At 45.1% G+C, this 19,611-nt stretch overlaps 1 protein-coding gene across 3 annotated transcripts in view; it reads right to left on the minus strand.

The window, feature by feature from the left end:
* The window catches only part of LOC121549721 (collagen alpha-1(XV) chain), a 109,820-nt gene that overhangs the window by 63,141 nt on the left and 27,068 nt on the right, over positions 1-19,611 (minus strand). For all 3 annotated transcript variants that reach the window (XM_041861565.2, XM_041861564.2, XM_041861566.2), the window contains exon 3: positions 1,067-1,614. In XM_041861565.2, coding sequence (XP_041717499.2) covers positions 1,067-1,614 — 548 coding nt within the window. The remainder of the gene's footprint in view (positions 1-1,066; positions 1,615-19,611) is intronic.

The following is a 19,611-nucleotide window of genomic DNA, read 5'->3' on the forward strand; positions in this document are numbered from 1 at the left end:
GGTCTGTTTCGATCCCGGGTGGTAAGTGATTTGACCCTGACCAGTGAGAGGTCTGTTTTGATCCCGGGTGGTAAGTGATTTGACCCTGACCAGTGAGAGGTCTGTTTTGATCCCGGGTGGTAAGTGATTTGACCCTGACCAGTGAGAGGTCTGTTTTGATCCCGGGTGGTAAGTGATTTGACCCTGACCAGTGAGAGGTCTGTTTCGATCCCGGGTGGTAAGTGATTTGACCCTGACCAGTGAGAGGTCTGTTTCGATCCAGGGTGGTAAGTGAGAAGAGATAGGTTGGTGCTGGTTGAAACAGGCGGGGAGAACAGAGAGTTTCCTGCTCCTTCACACTAGGTTAACTGTATTTCACTGAATCTACCAACCCATAGCTCCAATTAAACTTTATGAGAGGGAAATAGCAGCTTGGCAATAGCTTTTTGGTGCACTTAAAAACTGAGGCAGGCAATCATGTATTAGTTAATCCATTCAGTGTGAAATAAACTGTGTTGTAATGCCTAGGCTTTAGGTCAATAAGATGTATCACAGCCTTGTGGCTCGCAGAAGACCCGGGTTTGAACCCCAGTGTGACTGAAAACTAGTTATAGGACAACTCCACCCAAAAAACGAACATAGAAATTTGCTTTAAGCAATGTCCATTTTCTCTTCAACTAAACCCTTCTGGTTTTCTACCTGGTAGTTAATTGTACTCACCTGGTGTCCCAGGTCTGAGTTAGTCCCTGATTAGAAGGAGAGGAGGAAAACCAGAAGTTTTATCGGCCCTCCAGGACCAGGATTGGGCAGACCTGGTTTAGATGACGAGAAAATGAACAAATGCATGATGCACCTCTCGGGGTGAGGAGGGGTTGCGAGGGGGCGTGCAGTGGGATTATTTAAGATACTCTGAAGAGGTAGGGTTTCAGATGTTTTCGGAAGATGGGCAGGGACTCTGCTGTCCTAACTTCAGGGGGAAGCTGATTCTACCATTGGGGTGCCAGGACCTGCCCCTACCCACCACCCCCTACACACACACAAACAAACCAAACCCAAGCAGATAAAAACAAAAAACCCGTCAACTCACCACAAACCTGTCCAGCCCCGTACCACCTGCGTTGCCCACGAAGACGCCCGAGCTGGCCTCAAAGGTGAGGGGCTCCGGGCTCCTCTGGAAGGCCACGCGGTGGTACTCCTCACAGTCCATGTAGAGGCGCACCTCTGTCCCCTGCACCGTCAGCGTGAAGCGGGCCCACCTCCCCGTCAGGTCAGCCAGCTTGAAGCTCGCCGCCTCCTGGGTGCTCCCGACCCCGGGGTCGGTGTAGTAGAGGAGCACCTGCTGAGACCCGTCCTCCACGGGGCTCAACGCCACCCCCAGGTGCACCACCCGTTGGTAGGCGTCGGTGACGGCGAAGAGGACCCCGCCGCGCCGCGTGGTGGGTTTGGCGGTGACGGTCACGGTGAAGTCGCGGAAGAAGGGGTCGGGGATGAAGGACTTGGTGAGGCGGCCCACGTTGGCATCGGGCCCGAAGCTGTAGGCCGGGTAGCCCTCGAAGCCCGTGACAAAGGAGACGGAGGGGGGGAGGGGAACACCGATCAGCTCCGTCAGGTCCATCTGCCCCTGGGAGCTCCGCTCTGAAACACAAAGAAATACCATTAGATCACATAAATCATGCATTAATACATAGGAAGACTTGATGAAGTGTCTATTCATGATTAATTCATCATAAACTGGTCTGCAAACTCACTGCACAGACTAACCTACTCCCTTCTCTCTGGCAAGTCATGCATGCTTTTAGGCTGCTTCAAGCCAGTGTCTCTAGTTAACATTAACCCTTGGTCTGAGTGCATGTTTTACTGGTATCATGGATCAGAGGCCAACGGCCTGATAGTGTTATCACCTGTTTACTGGTATCATGGATCAGAGGCCAACGGCCTGATAGTGTTATCACCTGTTTACTGGTGTCATGGATCAGAGGCCAACGGCCTGGTAGTGTTATCACCTGTTTACTGGTGTCATGGATCAGAGGCCAACGGCCTGATAGTGTTATCACCTGTTTACTGGTCTCATGGATCAGAGGCCAATGGCCTGATAGTGTTATCACCTGTTTACTGGTCTCATGGATCAGAGGCCAATGGCCTGATAGTGTTATCACCTGTTTACTGGTGTCATGGATCAGAGGCCAATGGCCTGATAGTGTTATCACCTGTTTACTGGTGTCATGGATCAGAGGCCAACGGCCTGATAGTGTTATCACCTGTTTACTGGTATCATGGATCAGAGGCCAACGGCCTGATAGTGTTATCACCTGTTTACTGGTGTCATGGATCAGAGGCCAATGGCCTGATAGTGTTATCACCTGTTTACTGGTGTCATGGATCAGAGGCCAACGGCCTGATAGTGTTATCACCTGTTTACTGGTGTCATGGATCAGAGGCCAATGGCCTGATAGTGTTATCACCTGTTTACTGGTATCATGGATCAGAGCCTAACGGCCTGGTAGTGTTATCACCTGTTTACTGGTGTCATGGATCAGAGGCCAACGGCCTGATAGTGTTATCACCTGTTTACTGGTGTCATGGATCAGAGGCCAACGGCCTGATAGTGTTATCACCTGTTTACTGGTATCATGGATCAGAGGCCAACGGCCTGATAGTGTTATCACCTGTTTACTGGTGTCATGGATCAGAGGCCAACGGCCTGATAGTGTTATCACCTGTTTACTGGTGTCATGGATCAGAGGCCAACGGCCTGGTAGTGTTATCACCTGTTTACTGGTGTCATGGATCAGAGGCCAACGGCCTGATAGTGTTATCACCTGTTTACTGGTGTCATGGATCGGAGGCCAACGGCCTGATAGTGTTATCACCTGTTTACTGGTGTCATGGATCAGAGGCCAACGGCCTGATAGTTCTATCACTTGGAGCTCCTCGCCCACCCAGTGACATCATAGCAGATGCTTCTGGCCCGGCCCAAAGGGGGAGCAGCTGGGGACATCACACAGCACTCTCTGACAGATGCAGGTTCCCATGATGCAGTGCAAGACAACATACTTTACAGGACCGGGACCAGGATGTGACGGGACTAACACTACCTGGACTAAGACATCTCCATCAAAGTGATATCATGGTCCAGGGTGGACAAACAATCACTGGACTTCTGGCAGAAACGGTCTGACGGAGAAAGTAGCATAATACTGTAAAACACTGGTATGTACAGTAACTTACAGTACACACACACACACACACACACACACACACAGTCATATAACCTAAACTCTTCAACTCTAAGACCATCAGACTCAAGACAGTTCAACCAACTCATAAGTTGCTGACAATGCAATGACGTGGAAGGGGTGTGTGTGTGTGTGTCATCATCATTTACTCCCTTTTGTCCCTCTAAACCCCACCCTGCCTCTCCTCTCCTCTCCTCTCCTCTCCTCTCCTCTCCTCTCCTCTCCTCTCCTGTCCTGTCCTGTCCTGTCCTGTCCTGTCCTGTCCTGTCCTGTCCTGTCCTGTCCTGTCCTGTCCTGTCCTGTCCTGTCCTTCCTCTCCTCTCCTCTCCTCTCCTCTCGCTTCCCCTGGGGATGGAAATGAGATACAGAACAAGCTGTCCAGAGGAAGCTGCCTTGTTTTTGGTGTGAAACCACAGCATTTACTGGACTGTAGCTAGCTAACGGAGGAATGTAAAACCATGACCACTTCAATACTAGACTGTTTACACTCTGAAGCCTTTCTCCTGGGCCTGATCCAGATCGTTCAGGCCTAAAAAGGGAAGTATGTAAAATGTCTCATGGTGTTAGATCTGCTAGTGCTTTAGCTAACTCCTCGGACTATCGTTGTCAAGCCATACATGGAGGTAAATCAATACCTCATGATAAGCTGCAGACCATACTATTTACCAGGATAATTTTCATCGATAATTTTCATAGCTGTCTATTTACCACCACAAACCGATGCTAGCACTAAGACCGCACTCAACCAGCTGTATAGGGCCATAAGCGAACAAGAAAATGCACATTCAGAGGCAATGTTTCTTGTGGCTGGTGATTTTAATGAAAGGAAACTGAAATCCGCTTTACCTAATTTTTTAAAACTCTAGATCACCTTTATTCCACACACAGAAACGCATCCAAGGCCCTCCCTCGCCCTCCCTTTGGCAAATCAGACCATAACTCTATCCTCCTGCTTCCTGCTTACAAGCAAATACTCAAACAGGAAGTACCAGTGAGGCGCTCAATACGGAAGTGGTCCGATGAAGCGGATGCTAAGCTACAGGACTGTGTCGCCAGCACAGATTGGAATACGTTCCAGGTTTCATCCGATGGCATTGAGCAGTTTACCACATCAGTCTCCGGCTTCATTAATAAGTGCATCGACGTCGTCGTCCCCACGGTGACCGTACGTACATACCCCAACCAGAAGCCATTCAGTACACAGTACGAGCAGCTGTCAACAAACATTCACTACAAAACTGAACTATTGTTCATCTTTACAATAGATAGCGAGAAATCACCACAAAACTGAACTATATCTTTACAATAGATAGGGAGAAATCACCACAACACTGAATAGATAGGGAGAAATCACCACAACACTGAACTATATCTTTACAATAGATAGGGAGAAATCACCACAACACTGAACTATATCTTTACAATAGATAGGGAGAAATCACCACAACACTGAATAGATAGGGAGAAATCACCACAACACTGAACTACAGTGGGGAAAAAAAGTATTTAGTCAGCCACCAATTGTGCAAGTTCTCCCACTTAAAAAGATGAGAGAGGCCTGTAATTTTCATCATAGGTACACGTCAACTATGACAGACAAAATGAGAAAAAAAAATCCAGAAAATCACATTGTAGGATTTTTTATGAATTTATTTGCAAATTATGGTGGAAAATAAGTATTTGGTCAATAACAAAAGTTTCTCAATACTTTGTTATATACCCTTTGTTGGCAATGACACAGGTCAAAGTTTTCTGTAAGTCTTCACAAGGTTTTCACACACTGTTGCTGGTATTTTGGCCCATTCCTCCATGCAGATCTCCTCTAGAGCAGTGATGTTTTGGGGCTGTCGCTGGGCAACACAGACTTTCAACTCCCTCCAAAGATTTTCTATGGGGTTGAGATCTGGAGACTCCAGGACCTTGAAATGCTTCTTACGAAGCCACTCCTTCATTGCCCGGGCGGTGTGTTTGGGATCATTGTCATGCTGAAAGACCCAGCCACGTTTCATCTTCAATGCCCTTGCTGATGAAAGGAGGTTTTCACTCAAAATCTCACGATACATGGCCCCATTCATTCTTTCCTTTACATGGATCAGTCGTCCTGGTCCCTTTGCAGAAAAACAGCCCCAAAGTATGATGTTTTCACTCCCATGCTTCACAGTAGGTATGGTGTTCTTTGAATGCAACTCAGCATTCTTTGTCCTCCAAACACGACGAGTTGAGTTTTTACCAAAAAGTTATATTTTGGTTTCATCTGACCATATGACATTCTCCCAATCCTCTTCTGGATGCACTCTAGCAAACTTCAGACGGGCCTGGACATGTACTGGCTTAAGCAGGGGGACACGTCTAGCACTACAGGATTTGAGTCCCTGGCGGCGTAGTGTGTTACTGATGGTAGGCTTTGTTACTTTGGTCCCAGCTCTCTGCAGGTCATTCACTAGGTCCCCCCGTGTGGTTCTGGGATTTTTGCTCACCGATCTTGTGATCATTTTGACCCCACGGGTGAGATCTTGCGTGGAGCCCCAGATCGAGGGAGATTATCAGTGGTCTTGTATGTCTTCCATTTCCTAATAATTGCTCCCACAGTTGATTTCTTCAAACCAAGCAGCTTACCTATTGCAGATTCAGTCTTCCCAGCCTGGTGCAGGTCTACAATTTTGTTTCTGGTGTCCTTTGACAGCTCTTTGGTCTTGGCCATAGTGGAGTTTGGAGTGTGACTGTTTGAGGTTGTGGACAGGTGTATTTTATACTGATAACAAGTTCAAACAGGTGCCATTAATACAGGTAACGAGTGGAGGACAGAGGAGCCTCTTAAAGAAGAAGTTACAGGTCTGTGAGAGCCAGAAATCTTGCTTGTTTGTAGGTGACCAAATACTTATTTTCCACCATAATTTGCAAATAAATTCATAAAAAAATCCTACAATGTGATTTTCTGGATTTTCTTTTCTCAATTTGTCTGTCATAGTTGACGTGTACCTATGATGAAAATTACAGGCCTCTCTCATCTTTTTAAGTGGGAGAACTTGCACAATTGGTGGCTGACTAAATACTTTTTTCCCCCACTGTATATCTTTACAATAGATAGGGAGAAATCACCACAACACTGAACTATATCTTTACAATAGATAGGGAGAAATCACCACAACACTGAACTATATCTTTACAATAGATAGGGAGAAATCACCACAACACTGAACTATATCTTTACAATAGATAGGGAGAAATCACCACAACACTGAATAGATAGGGAGAAATCACCACAACACTGAACTATATCTTTACAATAGATAGGGAGAAATCACCACAACAATGAACTATATCTTTACAATAGATAGGGAGAAATCACCACAACACTGAACTATATCTTTACAATAGATAGGGAGAAATCACCACAACACTGAACTATATCTTTACAATAGATAAGGAGAAAAAAGTCATTTGTTCTGGTTATAGGACTACTGGTTTATTATTGCATAACTCACACTTTCACAATGACATCATGCAAATTATGCCTATGGAAGATTTGTGTTAGGTAAGCAGATCTCAAGTTAGGATTAGGCACATTTAATGCATTTATAACGCATGGAGGCTAGAGTAGATGAGTGAAGGTTGAAGGACAAGGACCTCCAGGAGTCAGATAGATAGCTAGCTGTATTCCTGCTTTCACTCTTCAATAACGGGGCGCCATGTTCATAATGGAAATAATTCAGTAAGGAACTCATCTCTCTCAAGGAGCGTCTGTGTGTGTGTATGTGTGTGGTTGTGTGTGTGTGTGTGTGCGTGACCATATGGAAGATATGTAACTGGTAAAATAAAGGAAACCCCAACATAAAGTGTCTTAATAGGGCGTTGGGCCACCACGAGCCAGAACAGCTTCAATGCACCTTCTGCATAGATTCTAGAAGTGTCTGGAACTCTGTTGGAGGAATGATTTTAGCAGAGATGCAGACAAGCATATTTAGTTAATTTTTTAAAAAGTACTACCAGTAGGAGGATACCAAATCAAATCAAATCAAATCAAATCAAATTTTATTGGTCACATGCGCCGAATACAACAAGTGCAGACATTACAGTGAAATGCTTACTTACAGCCCTTAACCAACAGTGCGTTTATTTTAAACAAAAAAAGTAAGAATAAAACAACAACAAAAAAAAAAAGTGTTGAGAAAAACAAAGAGCAGAAGTAAAATAAAGTGACAGTAGGGAGGCTATATATACAGGGGGGTAGCGGTGCAGAGTCAATGTGCGGGGGCACCGGCTAGTTGAGGTAGTTGAGGTAATATGTACATGTGGGTAGAGTTAAAGTGACTATGCATAAATACTTAACAGAGTAGCAGCAGCGTAAAAAGGATGGGGTGGGGGGCAGTGCAAATAGTCCGGGTAGCCATGATTAGCTGTTCAGGAGTCTTATGGCTTGTGGGTAGAAGCTGTTGAGAAGTCTTTTGGACCTAGACTTGGCACTCCGGTACCGCTTGCCGTGCGGTAGCAGAGAGAACAGTCTATGACTAGGGTGGCTGGAGTCTTTGACAATTTTGAGGGCCTTCCTCTGACACCGCCTGGTATAGAGGTCTTGGATGGCAGGGAGCTTTGCCCCAGTGATGTACTGGGCCGTACGCACTACCCTCTGTAGTGCCTTGCGGTCAGAGGCCAAGCAGTTGCCATACCAGGCGGTGATGCAACCAGTCAGGATGCTCTCGATGGTGCAGCTGTAGAATTTTTTGAGGATCTGAGGACCCATGCCAAATCTTTTTAGTCTCCTGAGGGGGAATAGGCTTTGTCGTGCCCTCTTCACGACTGTCTTGGTGTGCTTGGACCATGATAGTTCGTTGGTGATGTGGACACCAAGGAACTTGAAGCTCTCAACCTGTTCCACTACAGCCCCGTCGATGAGAATGGGGGCGTGCTCAGTCCTCTTTTTTTTCCTGTAGTCCACAATCATCTCCTTTGTCTTGGTCACGTTGAGGGAGAGGTTGTTGTCCTGGCACCACACGGCCAGATCTCTGACCTCCTCCCTATAGGCTGTCTCATCGTTGTCGGTGATCAGGCCTACCACTGTTGTGTCGTCGGCAAACTTAATGATGGTGTTGGAGTCGTGCCTGGCCATGCAGTCATGGGTGAACAGAGAGTACAGGAGGGGACTGAGCACGCACCCCTGAGGGGCCCCCGTGTTGAGGATCAGTGTGGCAGATGTGTTGTTACCTACCCTTACCACCTGGGGGCGGCCCGTCAGGAAGTCCAGGATCCAGTTGCAGAGGGAGGTGTTTAGTCCCAGGATCCTTAGCTTAGTGATGAGCTTAGAGGGCACTATGGTGTTGAATGCTGAGCTGTAGTCAATGAATAGCATTCTCACGTAGGTGTTCCTCTTGTCCAGGTGGGAAAGGGCAGTGTGGAGTGCGATAGAGATTGCATCATCTGTGGATCTGTTGGGGCGGTATGCAAATTGGAGTGGGTCTAGGGTTTCTGGGATTATGCTGTTGATGTGAGCCATGACCAGTCTTTCAAAGCACTTCATGGCTACAGACGTCAGTGCCACGGGTCGGTAGTCATTTAGGCAGGTTATCTTAGAGTTCTTGGGCACGGGGACTATGGTGGTCTGCTTGAAACATGTTGGTATTACAGACTCGGTCAGGGACATGTTGAAAATGTCAGTGAAGACACTTGCCAGTTGGTCAGCACATGCTCGGAGTACACGCCCTGGTAATCCGTCTGGCCCAGCGGCCTTGTGAATGTTGACTTGCTTAAAAGTCTTACTCACATCGGCTACGGAGAGCGTGATCACATAGTCGTCCGGAACAGCTGGTGCTCTCATGCATGCTTCAGTGTTGCTTGCCTCGAAGCGAGCATAGAAGTGGTTTAGCCTCGTCTGGTAGGCTTGTGTCACTGGGCAGCTCGCGGCTGTGCTTCCCTTTGTAGTCTGTAATAGTTTTCAAGCCCTGCCACATCCGACGAGCGTCAGAGCCAGTGTAGTATGATTCAATCTTAGACCTGTATTGACTCTTTGCCTGTTTGATGGTTCGTCGGAGGTCATAGCGGGATTTCTTATAAGCTTCCGGGTTAGAGTCCCGTTCCTTGAAAGCGGCAGCTCTACCCTTTAGCTCAGTGCGGATGTTGCCTGTAATCCATGGCTTCTGGTTGGGGTATGTACGTCACGGTCACTGTGGGGACGACATCATCGATGCACTTATTGATGAAGCCAGTGACTGATGTGGTGTACTCCTCAATGCTGTCTGAAGAATCCCGGAACATGTTCCAGTCTGTGCTAGCAAAACAGTCCTGTAGCTTGGCATCTGCGTCATCTGACCACTTTTTTATTAACCGAATCACTGGTGCTTCCTGCTTCAGTTTTTGCTTATAAGCAGGAATCAGGAGGATAGAGTTATGGTCAGATTTGCCAAATGGAGGGCGAGGGAGAGCTTTGTATGCGTCTCTGTGTGTGGAGTAAAGGTGGTCTAGAGTTTTTTTCCCTCTGGTTGCACATTTGACATGCTGGTAGAAATTAGGTAGAACAGCTCAACAGGTATGCTTAGATATGGAGAGAAATAAATATATTTTTGACATAGAATTAAGCATAATGATTCAGGTGTTTGAAAAATGCTAAATTCTCCAACTTCCGGACTTGAGGCCCCTCTACGGACCTGCCCCTAGCCATCCTCCCGTGCTTTTTGGGTGCATGACGCCCCTGTGTGTGTGCGCGCTTGTACACGTATGTGTGTATATATATATATATATACACATTTTGTACTGTAGATATGTAGTGGTGTAATAATGTTATATGATGTACTGTTTTATCTTTTTGTTTTATATGTAATGTAACTGTCTTAATGATTTTGGACCCCAGGAAGATGAGCTTCTGCCTTGCCAGCAGCTAATTGGGATCCCTAATAAATACAAATAGAAATATCATTGCAGCCCTAGCTGACGGCATCCGCTGACACAGTGAAGCTAGAGCAGGCCAGGGGTTTACATTTACATGTACATCATTTAGCAGACGCTCTTACAGTCATGTAGATTCCATGTGACTCCATTCAGCCTGGAATGAGCTGGTGGAGGAAGAGGGAGTTGATAATCTTTAATACAACTCTAAAGAGATAGTGTGCGATGTTTAATAATTGAGCCCTTTTTCTAGACGAACTAATGGATGCCATTTTATGTCTCCACGTGCAGTTGGAAGGAAGTTGCTAACTAGCGTTAGTGTAATGACTGGCGAAACGACCTCACGTTTAAATCATTTAGCAGTCGCTTTTATCCAGAGTGACTTACAGTTAGTGCATTCATCCTAAGATAGCTAGGTGAGACAACCACATATCATAGTCGTAGTAAGGACATTTTTCAGTCAATAAAGAAGTTATCAGCAAAGACAGTGCAAGTAAGAAAAGACAAGTGCAAGCTTTATTTTAATTTTGCTGATGTCTTATTTAAGATACTCTTTGAAGAGATAGGGCTACAGATGTTTTCGGAAGATGGGCAGGGACTCTGCTGTCCTAGCGTCAGTGGGAAGCTCGTTCCACCATTGGGGTGCCAGGACAGAGAAGAGCTTTCACCTTCCTTCAAACTGCACACAGAGAACATAAAAATGGTATGAGTTAATCTGACTCTGGGTACTCTTGCACTTTAATCCCAGTCTGATATGAGATTCTTGGTCCGGTACAGGTAGGGCCTGATGTAATCTGTGGTAGGGTACAGATAGGGCCTGATGTAATCTGTGGTAGGGTACAGGTAGGTCCAGATGGAATCTGTGGTAGGGTACAGGTAGGGCCTGATGGAATCTGTGGTAGGGTACAGGTAGGGCCTGATGGAATCTGTGGTACGGTACAGGTAGGGCCTGATGGAATCTGTGGTACGGTACAGGTAGGGCCTGATGGAATCTGTGGTACGGTACAGGTAGGTCCAGATGGAATCTGTGGTAGGGTACAGGTAGGGCCAGATGGAATCTGTGGTAGGGTACAGGTAGGGCCAGATGGAATCTGTGGTAGGGTACAGGTAGGGCCTGATGGAATCTGTGGTAGGGTACAGGTAGGGCCTGATGGAATCTGTGGTAGGGTACAGGTAGGGCCTGATGGAATCTGTGGTACGGTACAGGTAGGGCCTGATGGAATCTGTGGTAGGGTACAGGTAGGGCCTGATGGAATCTGTGGTACGGTACAGGTAGGGCCTGATGGAATCTGTGGTACGGTACAGGTAGGGCCTGATGGAATCTGTGGTACGGTACAGGTAGGTCCAGATGGAATCTGTGGTAGGGTACAGGTAGGGCCAGATGGAATCTGTGGTAGGGTACAGGTAGGGCCAGATGGAATCTGTGGTACGGTACAGGTAGGGCCAGATGGAATCTGTGGTAGGGTACAGGTAGGGCCAGATAGAATCTGTGGAAGGGTACAGGTAGGTCCAGATGGAATCTGTGATGTCCTTATGTGAGTAAGCCTCTAGTAATGAATTGAAATAAAAAGGATTCCAATGGAAAAACTCAAATCAAATCACATAACACAGACAGACACATATCTATAGTACCACAATGGTCTTAGGCTCATCAGAGACCGTTGCTGTCATTGGTCACAAACGCTAGAATTCAACAAAGCCACTCACTCTAAACCTCATTGTACTGTATCCTCCATGGTTTTGTGGTTAGGCTACACCACGTTACACAATGCTTCTCTCTAAGGAGTATGTCTCGCTTCAACAACGTTAGCCTCGGTCTGAGACAGGACTTGTTTTGTTTTCACTTTGAAAAGAGCGTCATTCACCTAGAAGTAATTCACAACGCTTGTCACCAGTGACTTCAGCGTCCCGCTTTTTGAGTGACAGCCAGGTTTTGGGGGTGATGTCATCCACGGGCGGTTTGAAAAACAGGATAAAAGGAGCAAGCTGGCTAGGTAAACGTTAGCGTTGTGTATTCAGCTGAGTGAGGACACACAGGCAGGTGAGCGATGGCCTCCTGTAAGCACAAAGCCTGTCTGTTAGCGGCAGGCTTAGAGGTGAGTCAACACAGGCATTAGCCTAGCGCCCAGCAAAGCTCCTAGCGCCCTAGCCTTGATCAAAGGCCTACAGCACTTAAGTGGGAATGAATGGAGAACATTCATAGGGACTTAGCCCCTGAGTTAGCATACACGCTAATGCAACTACAAGAGAGATTTGCTGAGATGACACCGAGCCACTGCTTTCTACCACACGGATGAGATAGATGGCTTGGATTTGATCTACGATTAGATGCACTGAGTCATGCCAGCACAAAGCATTCAGTCAGTACCTACTGTGTACATAATATGAGGGCAAAGGTGAGAGGTCACAGATCAGTCAGGAAGTGGCCCGTACCAAGTCCCAATGTGTGGGGCCAGGGTGAGAAACCTCAATCATTTTTATCCCACCAGCACAAATGAAAATGAAAACTTAACACTGTACTCCGGGGAGGTGTTGCCCCCGAATGCCAAGGAATGTTTTTAATTAACTACTGCGAGAATGCCTCTATTTTCACACTACTACACAATTGCATAGTCCCTGCTTTTCAGGCTGTATGTTATGGAGTGATATTAGTGGCAACGAAATTTCTGAAAATAAATGACAAATGTTTTGAATTCTGTTGGCATTAATATCACTCCATATTATTTCACCATTTCGATGGGACTATCACGGAAACAGAATCTTTACAATGTTATAAAAATAAATAATGCTAAATCTGACAAAATTCCTTAAGAGAATCTGTTATCACTCCCATGGCCTTCATCTTTGACACCATACATGTGGCTTACTACAAGCATACTTCAAGAAGAGGAGTACATTTCCCACCATAAACTCAGTACGAACACTCCTCGCTCTAATAACACTGAGCTGGAACAGTGAAGAAGCAGATTGATACATAATTTTTTTTAATTTTTTTACATGAATTCAAGTTCAATTGGTATGAAATTGTGGTCCTCTGTAGCTCAATTGGTAGAGCATGGCGCTTGTAACGCCAGGGTAGTGGGTTCGATCCCCGGGACCACCCATACATAAAAATGTATGCGCACACGACTGTAAGTCGCTTTGGATAAAAGCGTCTGCTAAATGGCATATTATTATTATTATAAAAAGAGCCAGATGGCCACAGTCATCTGAAATAAGACATTTCTACCCTCCCTGCGCCGTCGTCCTCTATTGGAGCAAAAACAGAAATACTTTAATTAATATTTGCTTGTTTATTAACGGAGTCATTTTTTTCATTAAGTTTTATCAGGAGAATCAATACAGGCACTGTTTTCTCTGCTAATGTCTTTACGAGCCAACGAAGCTTTCGCCAGAAGCCTAACTAGAGCCCTTGAGCGAATTCAAATATTTTTTCTCTCTCGTAAAATGAATTACATCACAACATTTTTTTTTCAATTTCGCCTAAAATGACATACCCAAATCTAACTGCCTGTAGCTCAGGACCTGAAGCAAGGATATGCATATTCTTGATACCATTTGAAAGGAAACACTTTGAAGTTTGTGGAAATGTGAAATTAATGTAGGAGAATATAACACATTAGATCTGGTAAAAGATAATACAAACAAAAAAATATTTTTTCATCATCCTTGAAATGCACGAGCAAGGCCACAATATAGGAGTGTGGGCGCAATTTAGATTTTTGCCACTAGATGGCAGCAGTGTGTGTGCAAAGTTTCAGATTGATCCAGTGAAGCATTGCAATACTAGACTATTTTGTATTAAGTCTGCCCAAATGTGCCGAATTGGTCAATTGATGCATTTTCAAGTACATAACTATAGAGAACGTAGAAAAATGATATGATAATACAAAATGTAAGTTTACACACTCCCAGGAATGTCATATATGATGGATCATTAGCTTATACACTAACTTTCACACATCTAGATGGCCGGGCGGGGTGGGTGTGGAGCCAGAGACAGCAAGGGTTCAAACTGTAGAACCCAGTTCCTACATTTGAATATAAAAATGGATTTTACCAAACAAAACGATGCTACATTTTATCTCTGGGACCCTCAGGATGACAAATCAGAGCAAGATTACTGAATGTAAGTACATTATTTACCTTCAGATGTGAATGTATCAAACCAGTTGCCGTGATAAGTCTTTTGTTGTTGTGCACTCTCCTCAAACAATAGCATGGTATTTTTTCACTGTAATAGCTACTGTAAATTGGACAGTACAGTTAGATTAACAAGAATGTAAGCTTTCTACCCATATAAGACATGTCTATGTCCTGGAAAGTTTGCTGTTACTTACAACAGTCCTGCTAATCACAATAGCGCACGTTAGCTCAACCGTCCCGTATACGGGACACCGATCCCATAGAGGTTAACATGATTTTTGAATGACTACCTTATCTCTGTACCCCACACATACAACTTTATGTCCTGAATACAAAGCAATATGTTTGGGTAAAATCCAACACAACACATAACTGAGTACCACTCTTTATATTTTTAAGCATGCTGGTGGCTGCATCATGTTATGGGTATGCTTGTCATTGGCAAGGACTAGGGAGTTTTTTAGGATAAAAAGAAACGGAACAGAGCTAAGCACAGGAAAAATCCTAGAGGAAAACCTGGTTCAGTCTGCTTTCCAACAGACACTGGGAGACAAATTCACTTTATTTTTTATTTTTAAGTTGCTTACCAAGATGACATTGAATGTTCCTGAGTGGCCTAGTTACAGTTTTGACTTAAATTGGCTTGAAAATCTATGGCAAGACTTGAAAATAGCTGTCTAGCAATGATAAACAACCAACTTGTCACGCCCTGGCTCGGGGGACTCTTAAATGTTGAGCCAGGGTGTGAAGTTTCTGTTACATTTTCTATGCTTTTGTTCTAGATCGTTTATATCTATGTTGGCCAGGGTGGTTCCCAATCAGAGACAGCTGTAGCTTGTTGTCTCTGATTGGGGACCATACTTAGGCAGCCCGTTTGGCACTAGTAATTGTGGGATCTTGTTCCGTAAGGTTTTGTGTATAACCTAGGACTTCACGTATCGTTTGGTTTATTGTTTTGGTTCGTGTGTGTACTCAATAAAGAATGTACGCTTATCACGCTGCGCCTTGGTCCGCTTCATCGTGTAACGATCGTGACACAACTTGACAGAGCTTGACGATTTTTTAAAAGGATAATGTGCAAATATTGTAGAATCCAGGTGTGCAAAGCTCTTAGACTTACCCAGAAAGACTCACAGCTGTAATCACTGCCAAAGGTGATTCTAACATGCATCGACTCAGGGGTGTGAATACTTATGTAAATGAGATACATCATTTGCAATACATTTGCAAAAATCTCCAAAAACATGTTTTCACTTTGCCATTATGGGGTATTGTGTGTCGATGGTTGAGAGAAATAAAAAAAGCTATCCATTTTGAATGCAGGCTGTAACACAACAAAATGTGGAATAAGTCAAGGGGTACGAATACTTTGTTTAGGCACTGTAGATATGGGGATGCGCTACTGAAATCAACGAATAGTGGAAAACAACGCAATCGTGCATGTTTTTCATCCAGTAGAATTCACTACAAACTTTTTGGGAATTTCACAGCCACAATGCATTGGAAGAGCGAGTTTTGATAGCTAGATCTCTTCACGTAAACAAAAAAATGTGCTCTGACGGGAAAATAATTTTGAACGGTCATCCAACTCGGAAATACAAGTCATAAACTCTGGCATTATCCTTGAGCTCCGACTTCTCCGTCCTGAAGACAACTGATGTCACAATTTTTCCCAGTCTGAGGATGTTTTGTTTCCGAATTCCCAGTTGTCTTGAACGCACCAAAAGTAGTGTGTTTCGGGCCGTGGCATACTGCATACTTTTTTTTGCTAAAGAGTACGTAGTACGATTAGTACACAGCATGCAGTTTAAGTAAGTAGTAGGAAAGCCAGATTTGGGACACGGACACTATGCCTCTACAAACGCAACAACTAAGTTGTCCAGTGGCAGATGGCATGCAACTTGGCACTGCTCAGGGTGGTCTAAAGGGGCTTTAGGTGTAAGAGCAGACAAACTACAGTATAAAGAGCTGTGGAGAACAGGAGCAAAGGACGGGACACTTGGAAGCATTATGTGTGAAGTGAACTTCATAACTTCTCCCGTGTGAAAGAGAGAGAGAGACAAGGGGAGAGGGAAAGAGAGGAGGGGGGGACAGGGAACAAGAAACAGAGAGAGAGAGAAAAAGAGAGAAAGGGGGGAGAGAGAGAGAGAAAGCAAGAGAGAGAGACAGAAAAAAGGCAGCTTGGCAGCCCATGGAGTAGCATGCCATCTTCATTTTCACACCCCATCTGCAGGATTTCATTAGCATCACAGCTTTCCATGCCACCACAGCATTACTCTCTTGGCAGCGCTCAGGCCCTTTGTCTCACAGCCAACACTTTAATAGCCACATGTTTTACCTAACGTCCTCAATTAACCCCTGTTCTGTGTTAAGGGGGAAAAGGGCTCCTTCACATTGTGTTCAAGTGCATTTAGAGGAACAACCCAGTATTTTCTGGTGGAATACAAAAGTGCTACCAGTCACTTTTCAGCCCTGTTTACATGTATACTGAACAAAAATATAAACACAACATGTAAAGTGTTGGTCCCATGCTTCATGACCTGAAATAAAATATCCTAGAAATTTTCCATACGGACAAACAGCTTAGTTCTCTCAAATGTAATGCACAAATCAGTTTTCATCCCTGTTAGTGAGCTTTCTTCTTTGCCAAGATAATCCATCCAACTGACAGGTGTGACATATCAAGAAGCTGATTAAACAGCATGATCATTACATAGGTGCACCTTGTGCTGGGGGACAATAAAAGGCCACTCTAAAATGTGCAGTTTTGTCACACAATACAATGTCTCAAGTTTTGAGGGAACATGCAATTGGCATGCTGACTGCAGGAATGTCCACCAGAGCTGTTGCCAGAGAATTGAATGTTCATTTGTCTACCATAAGCCGCCTCCAACGTCGTTTTAGAGAATTTGGCAGTAGTCAAACCGGCCTCCTGGGCTTCCAGGACATCCACATCTGGCTTCTTCACCTGCGCGATCGTCTGAGACCAGCCACCCAGACAGCTGATGAAACTGTGGGTTTGCACAACCAAAGAATTTCTGCACAAACTGTCAAAAACCGTCTCAAGGAAGCTCATCTGCGTGCTCGTCGTCCTCACCAGGGTCTTGACCTGACTGCAGTTCGGTATCGTAACATTAGCGGGCAAATGCTCACCTTCAATGGCCACTGGCATGCTGGAGAAGTGTGCTCTTCATGGATGAATCCCGTTTTCAACTGTACCGGGCAGATGGCAGACATCGTGTGGGCGAGAGGTTTGCTGATTTCAACGTTGTGAACAGAGTGCCCCATGGTGGTGGTGAGGTTATGGTATAGGCGGACAACGAACACAATTGCATTTTATCGATGGCAATTTCAATGCAGACATACCGTGACGAGATCCTGAGGCCCATTGTCGTGCCATTCATCCGCCGCCATCACCTCATGTTTCAGCATGATAATGCATGGCCCCATGGCGCAAGGATCTGTACACATTTCCTGGGAGCTGAAAATGTCCCAGTTCTTCCATGGCCTGCATACTCACCAGACATGTCACCCATTGAGCATGTTTGGGATGCTCTGGATCTGGATGTTCCAGTTCCCGCCAATATCCAGCAACTTTGCACAGCCATTGAAGAGGAGTGGGACAACATTCCACAGGCCACAATCAATAGCCTGATCAACTCTATGCGAAGGAGATGTGTCGCGCTGCACGAGGCAAATGGTGGTCACACCAGATACTGACTGGTTTTCTGGTCCACGCCCCTACTTTTTTTTAAAGGTATCTGTGACCAACAGATGCATATCTGTATTCCCAGTAATGTGAAATCCATAGATTAGGGCGTAATGAATTTATATTAATTGACTGATTTCCTTATATGAACTGTAACTCAGTAAAATCGTTGAAATTGTTGCGTTAATATTTTGGTTCAGTGTATATCCACCTATCACGGCTACACTGACACACCTCTTATGCTGATGTCATACTGTTATTATTATTATTATTATTTATCCTGCTACCAGTCACTTTCTCCTGATCCCTCCAAATATATACATTTCTATCTCAAATACTCCAGTATCCTTGCACATTGTACTGAACACTGACCCTGTATATAGCTTCCTCTCTGTGGTACTGAACACTGACCCTGTATATAGCTTCCTCTCTGTGGTACTGAACACTGACCCTGTATATAGCTTCCTCTCTGTGGTACTGAACACTGACCCTGTATATAGCTTCCTCTCTGTGGTACTGAACACTGACCCTGTATATAGCTTCCTCTCTGTGGTACTGAACACTGACCCTGTATATAGCTTCCTCTCTGTGGTACTGAACACTGACCTTGTATATAGCTTCCTCTCTGTGGTACTGAACACTGACCCTGTATATAGCTTCCTCTCTGTGGTACTGAACACTGACCCTGTATATAGCTTCCTCTCTGTGGTACTGAACACTGACCCTGTATATAGCTTCCTCTCTGTGGTACTGAACACTGACCCTGTTTAGAGCTTCCTCTCTGTGGTACTGAACACTGACCCTGTATAGAGCTTCCTCTCTGTGGTACTGAACACTGACCCTGTATATAGCTTCCTCTCTGTGGTACTGAACACTGACCCTGTATATAGCTTCCTCTCTGTGGTACTGAACACTGACCCTGTATAAAGCTTCCTCTCTGTGGTACTGAACACTGACCCTGTATATAGCTTCCTCTCTGTGGTACTGAACACTGACCCTGTATATAGCTTCCTCTCTGTGGTACTGAACACTGACCCTGTATATAGCTTCCTCTCTGTAGTTATACTATTTTGATATTGAATACTGCACTGTTGTGTAAGGCTTGCATGTTACGCATTTCACCGTACTTTTGCATGTGACAAATAAAACTTGAAGAGCATTTACGTAACTGGAGGGAAATGAAGTTGGGAGCACCAAAGAGAATTCCAGGGAGTTTCCACAGTAGCGTTGTCGTGGGTTACCGTGACTCATGACCCTCCTGGGAACAGAGAAGCGTCCGAGCTCAGGGGAGATGGAGACATTAGATGTGAAGTTGCACATGCCTACTGTAAACCAGCTGTAACATGTGGCTGCAGCTACCAAAGTGAGGACAAGGAAGTTGATTATTTCTGGAATCGCCAGTCCAGCTGTGCCCAGCTCTGATAGGTCAGCACAGAGAGAGCGCAACTTCTGTCAGTAGGGCTACAGTTTCACATAAAGCAGGGGACTATTTCCTAGGCGATGCAAGGGTTTTTAATATCCGGTCACCTGGAATGTCTGGTGGTTTAATGTCCCATGCCTTTTCATACACACATCCATGGTATTGCATGTGCACGCACACATACACACACACACACACACACACACACACACACAGTCTTATACAGCTAACCTTCTGGGGATACA

The sequence above is a fragment of the Coregonus clupeaformis genome, chromosome 34 (genome assembly GCF_020615455.1).
Source record: "Coregonus clupeaformis isolate EN_2021a chromosome 34, ASM2061545v1, whole genome shotgun sequence".
In the NCBI taxonomy this organism is placed as follows: domain Eukaryota; kingdom Metazoa; phylum Chordata; class Actinopteri; order Salmoniformes; family Salmonidae; genus Coregonus; species Coregonus clupeaformis.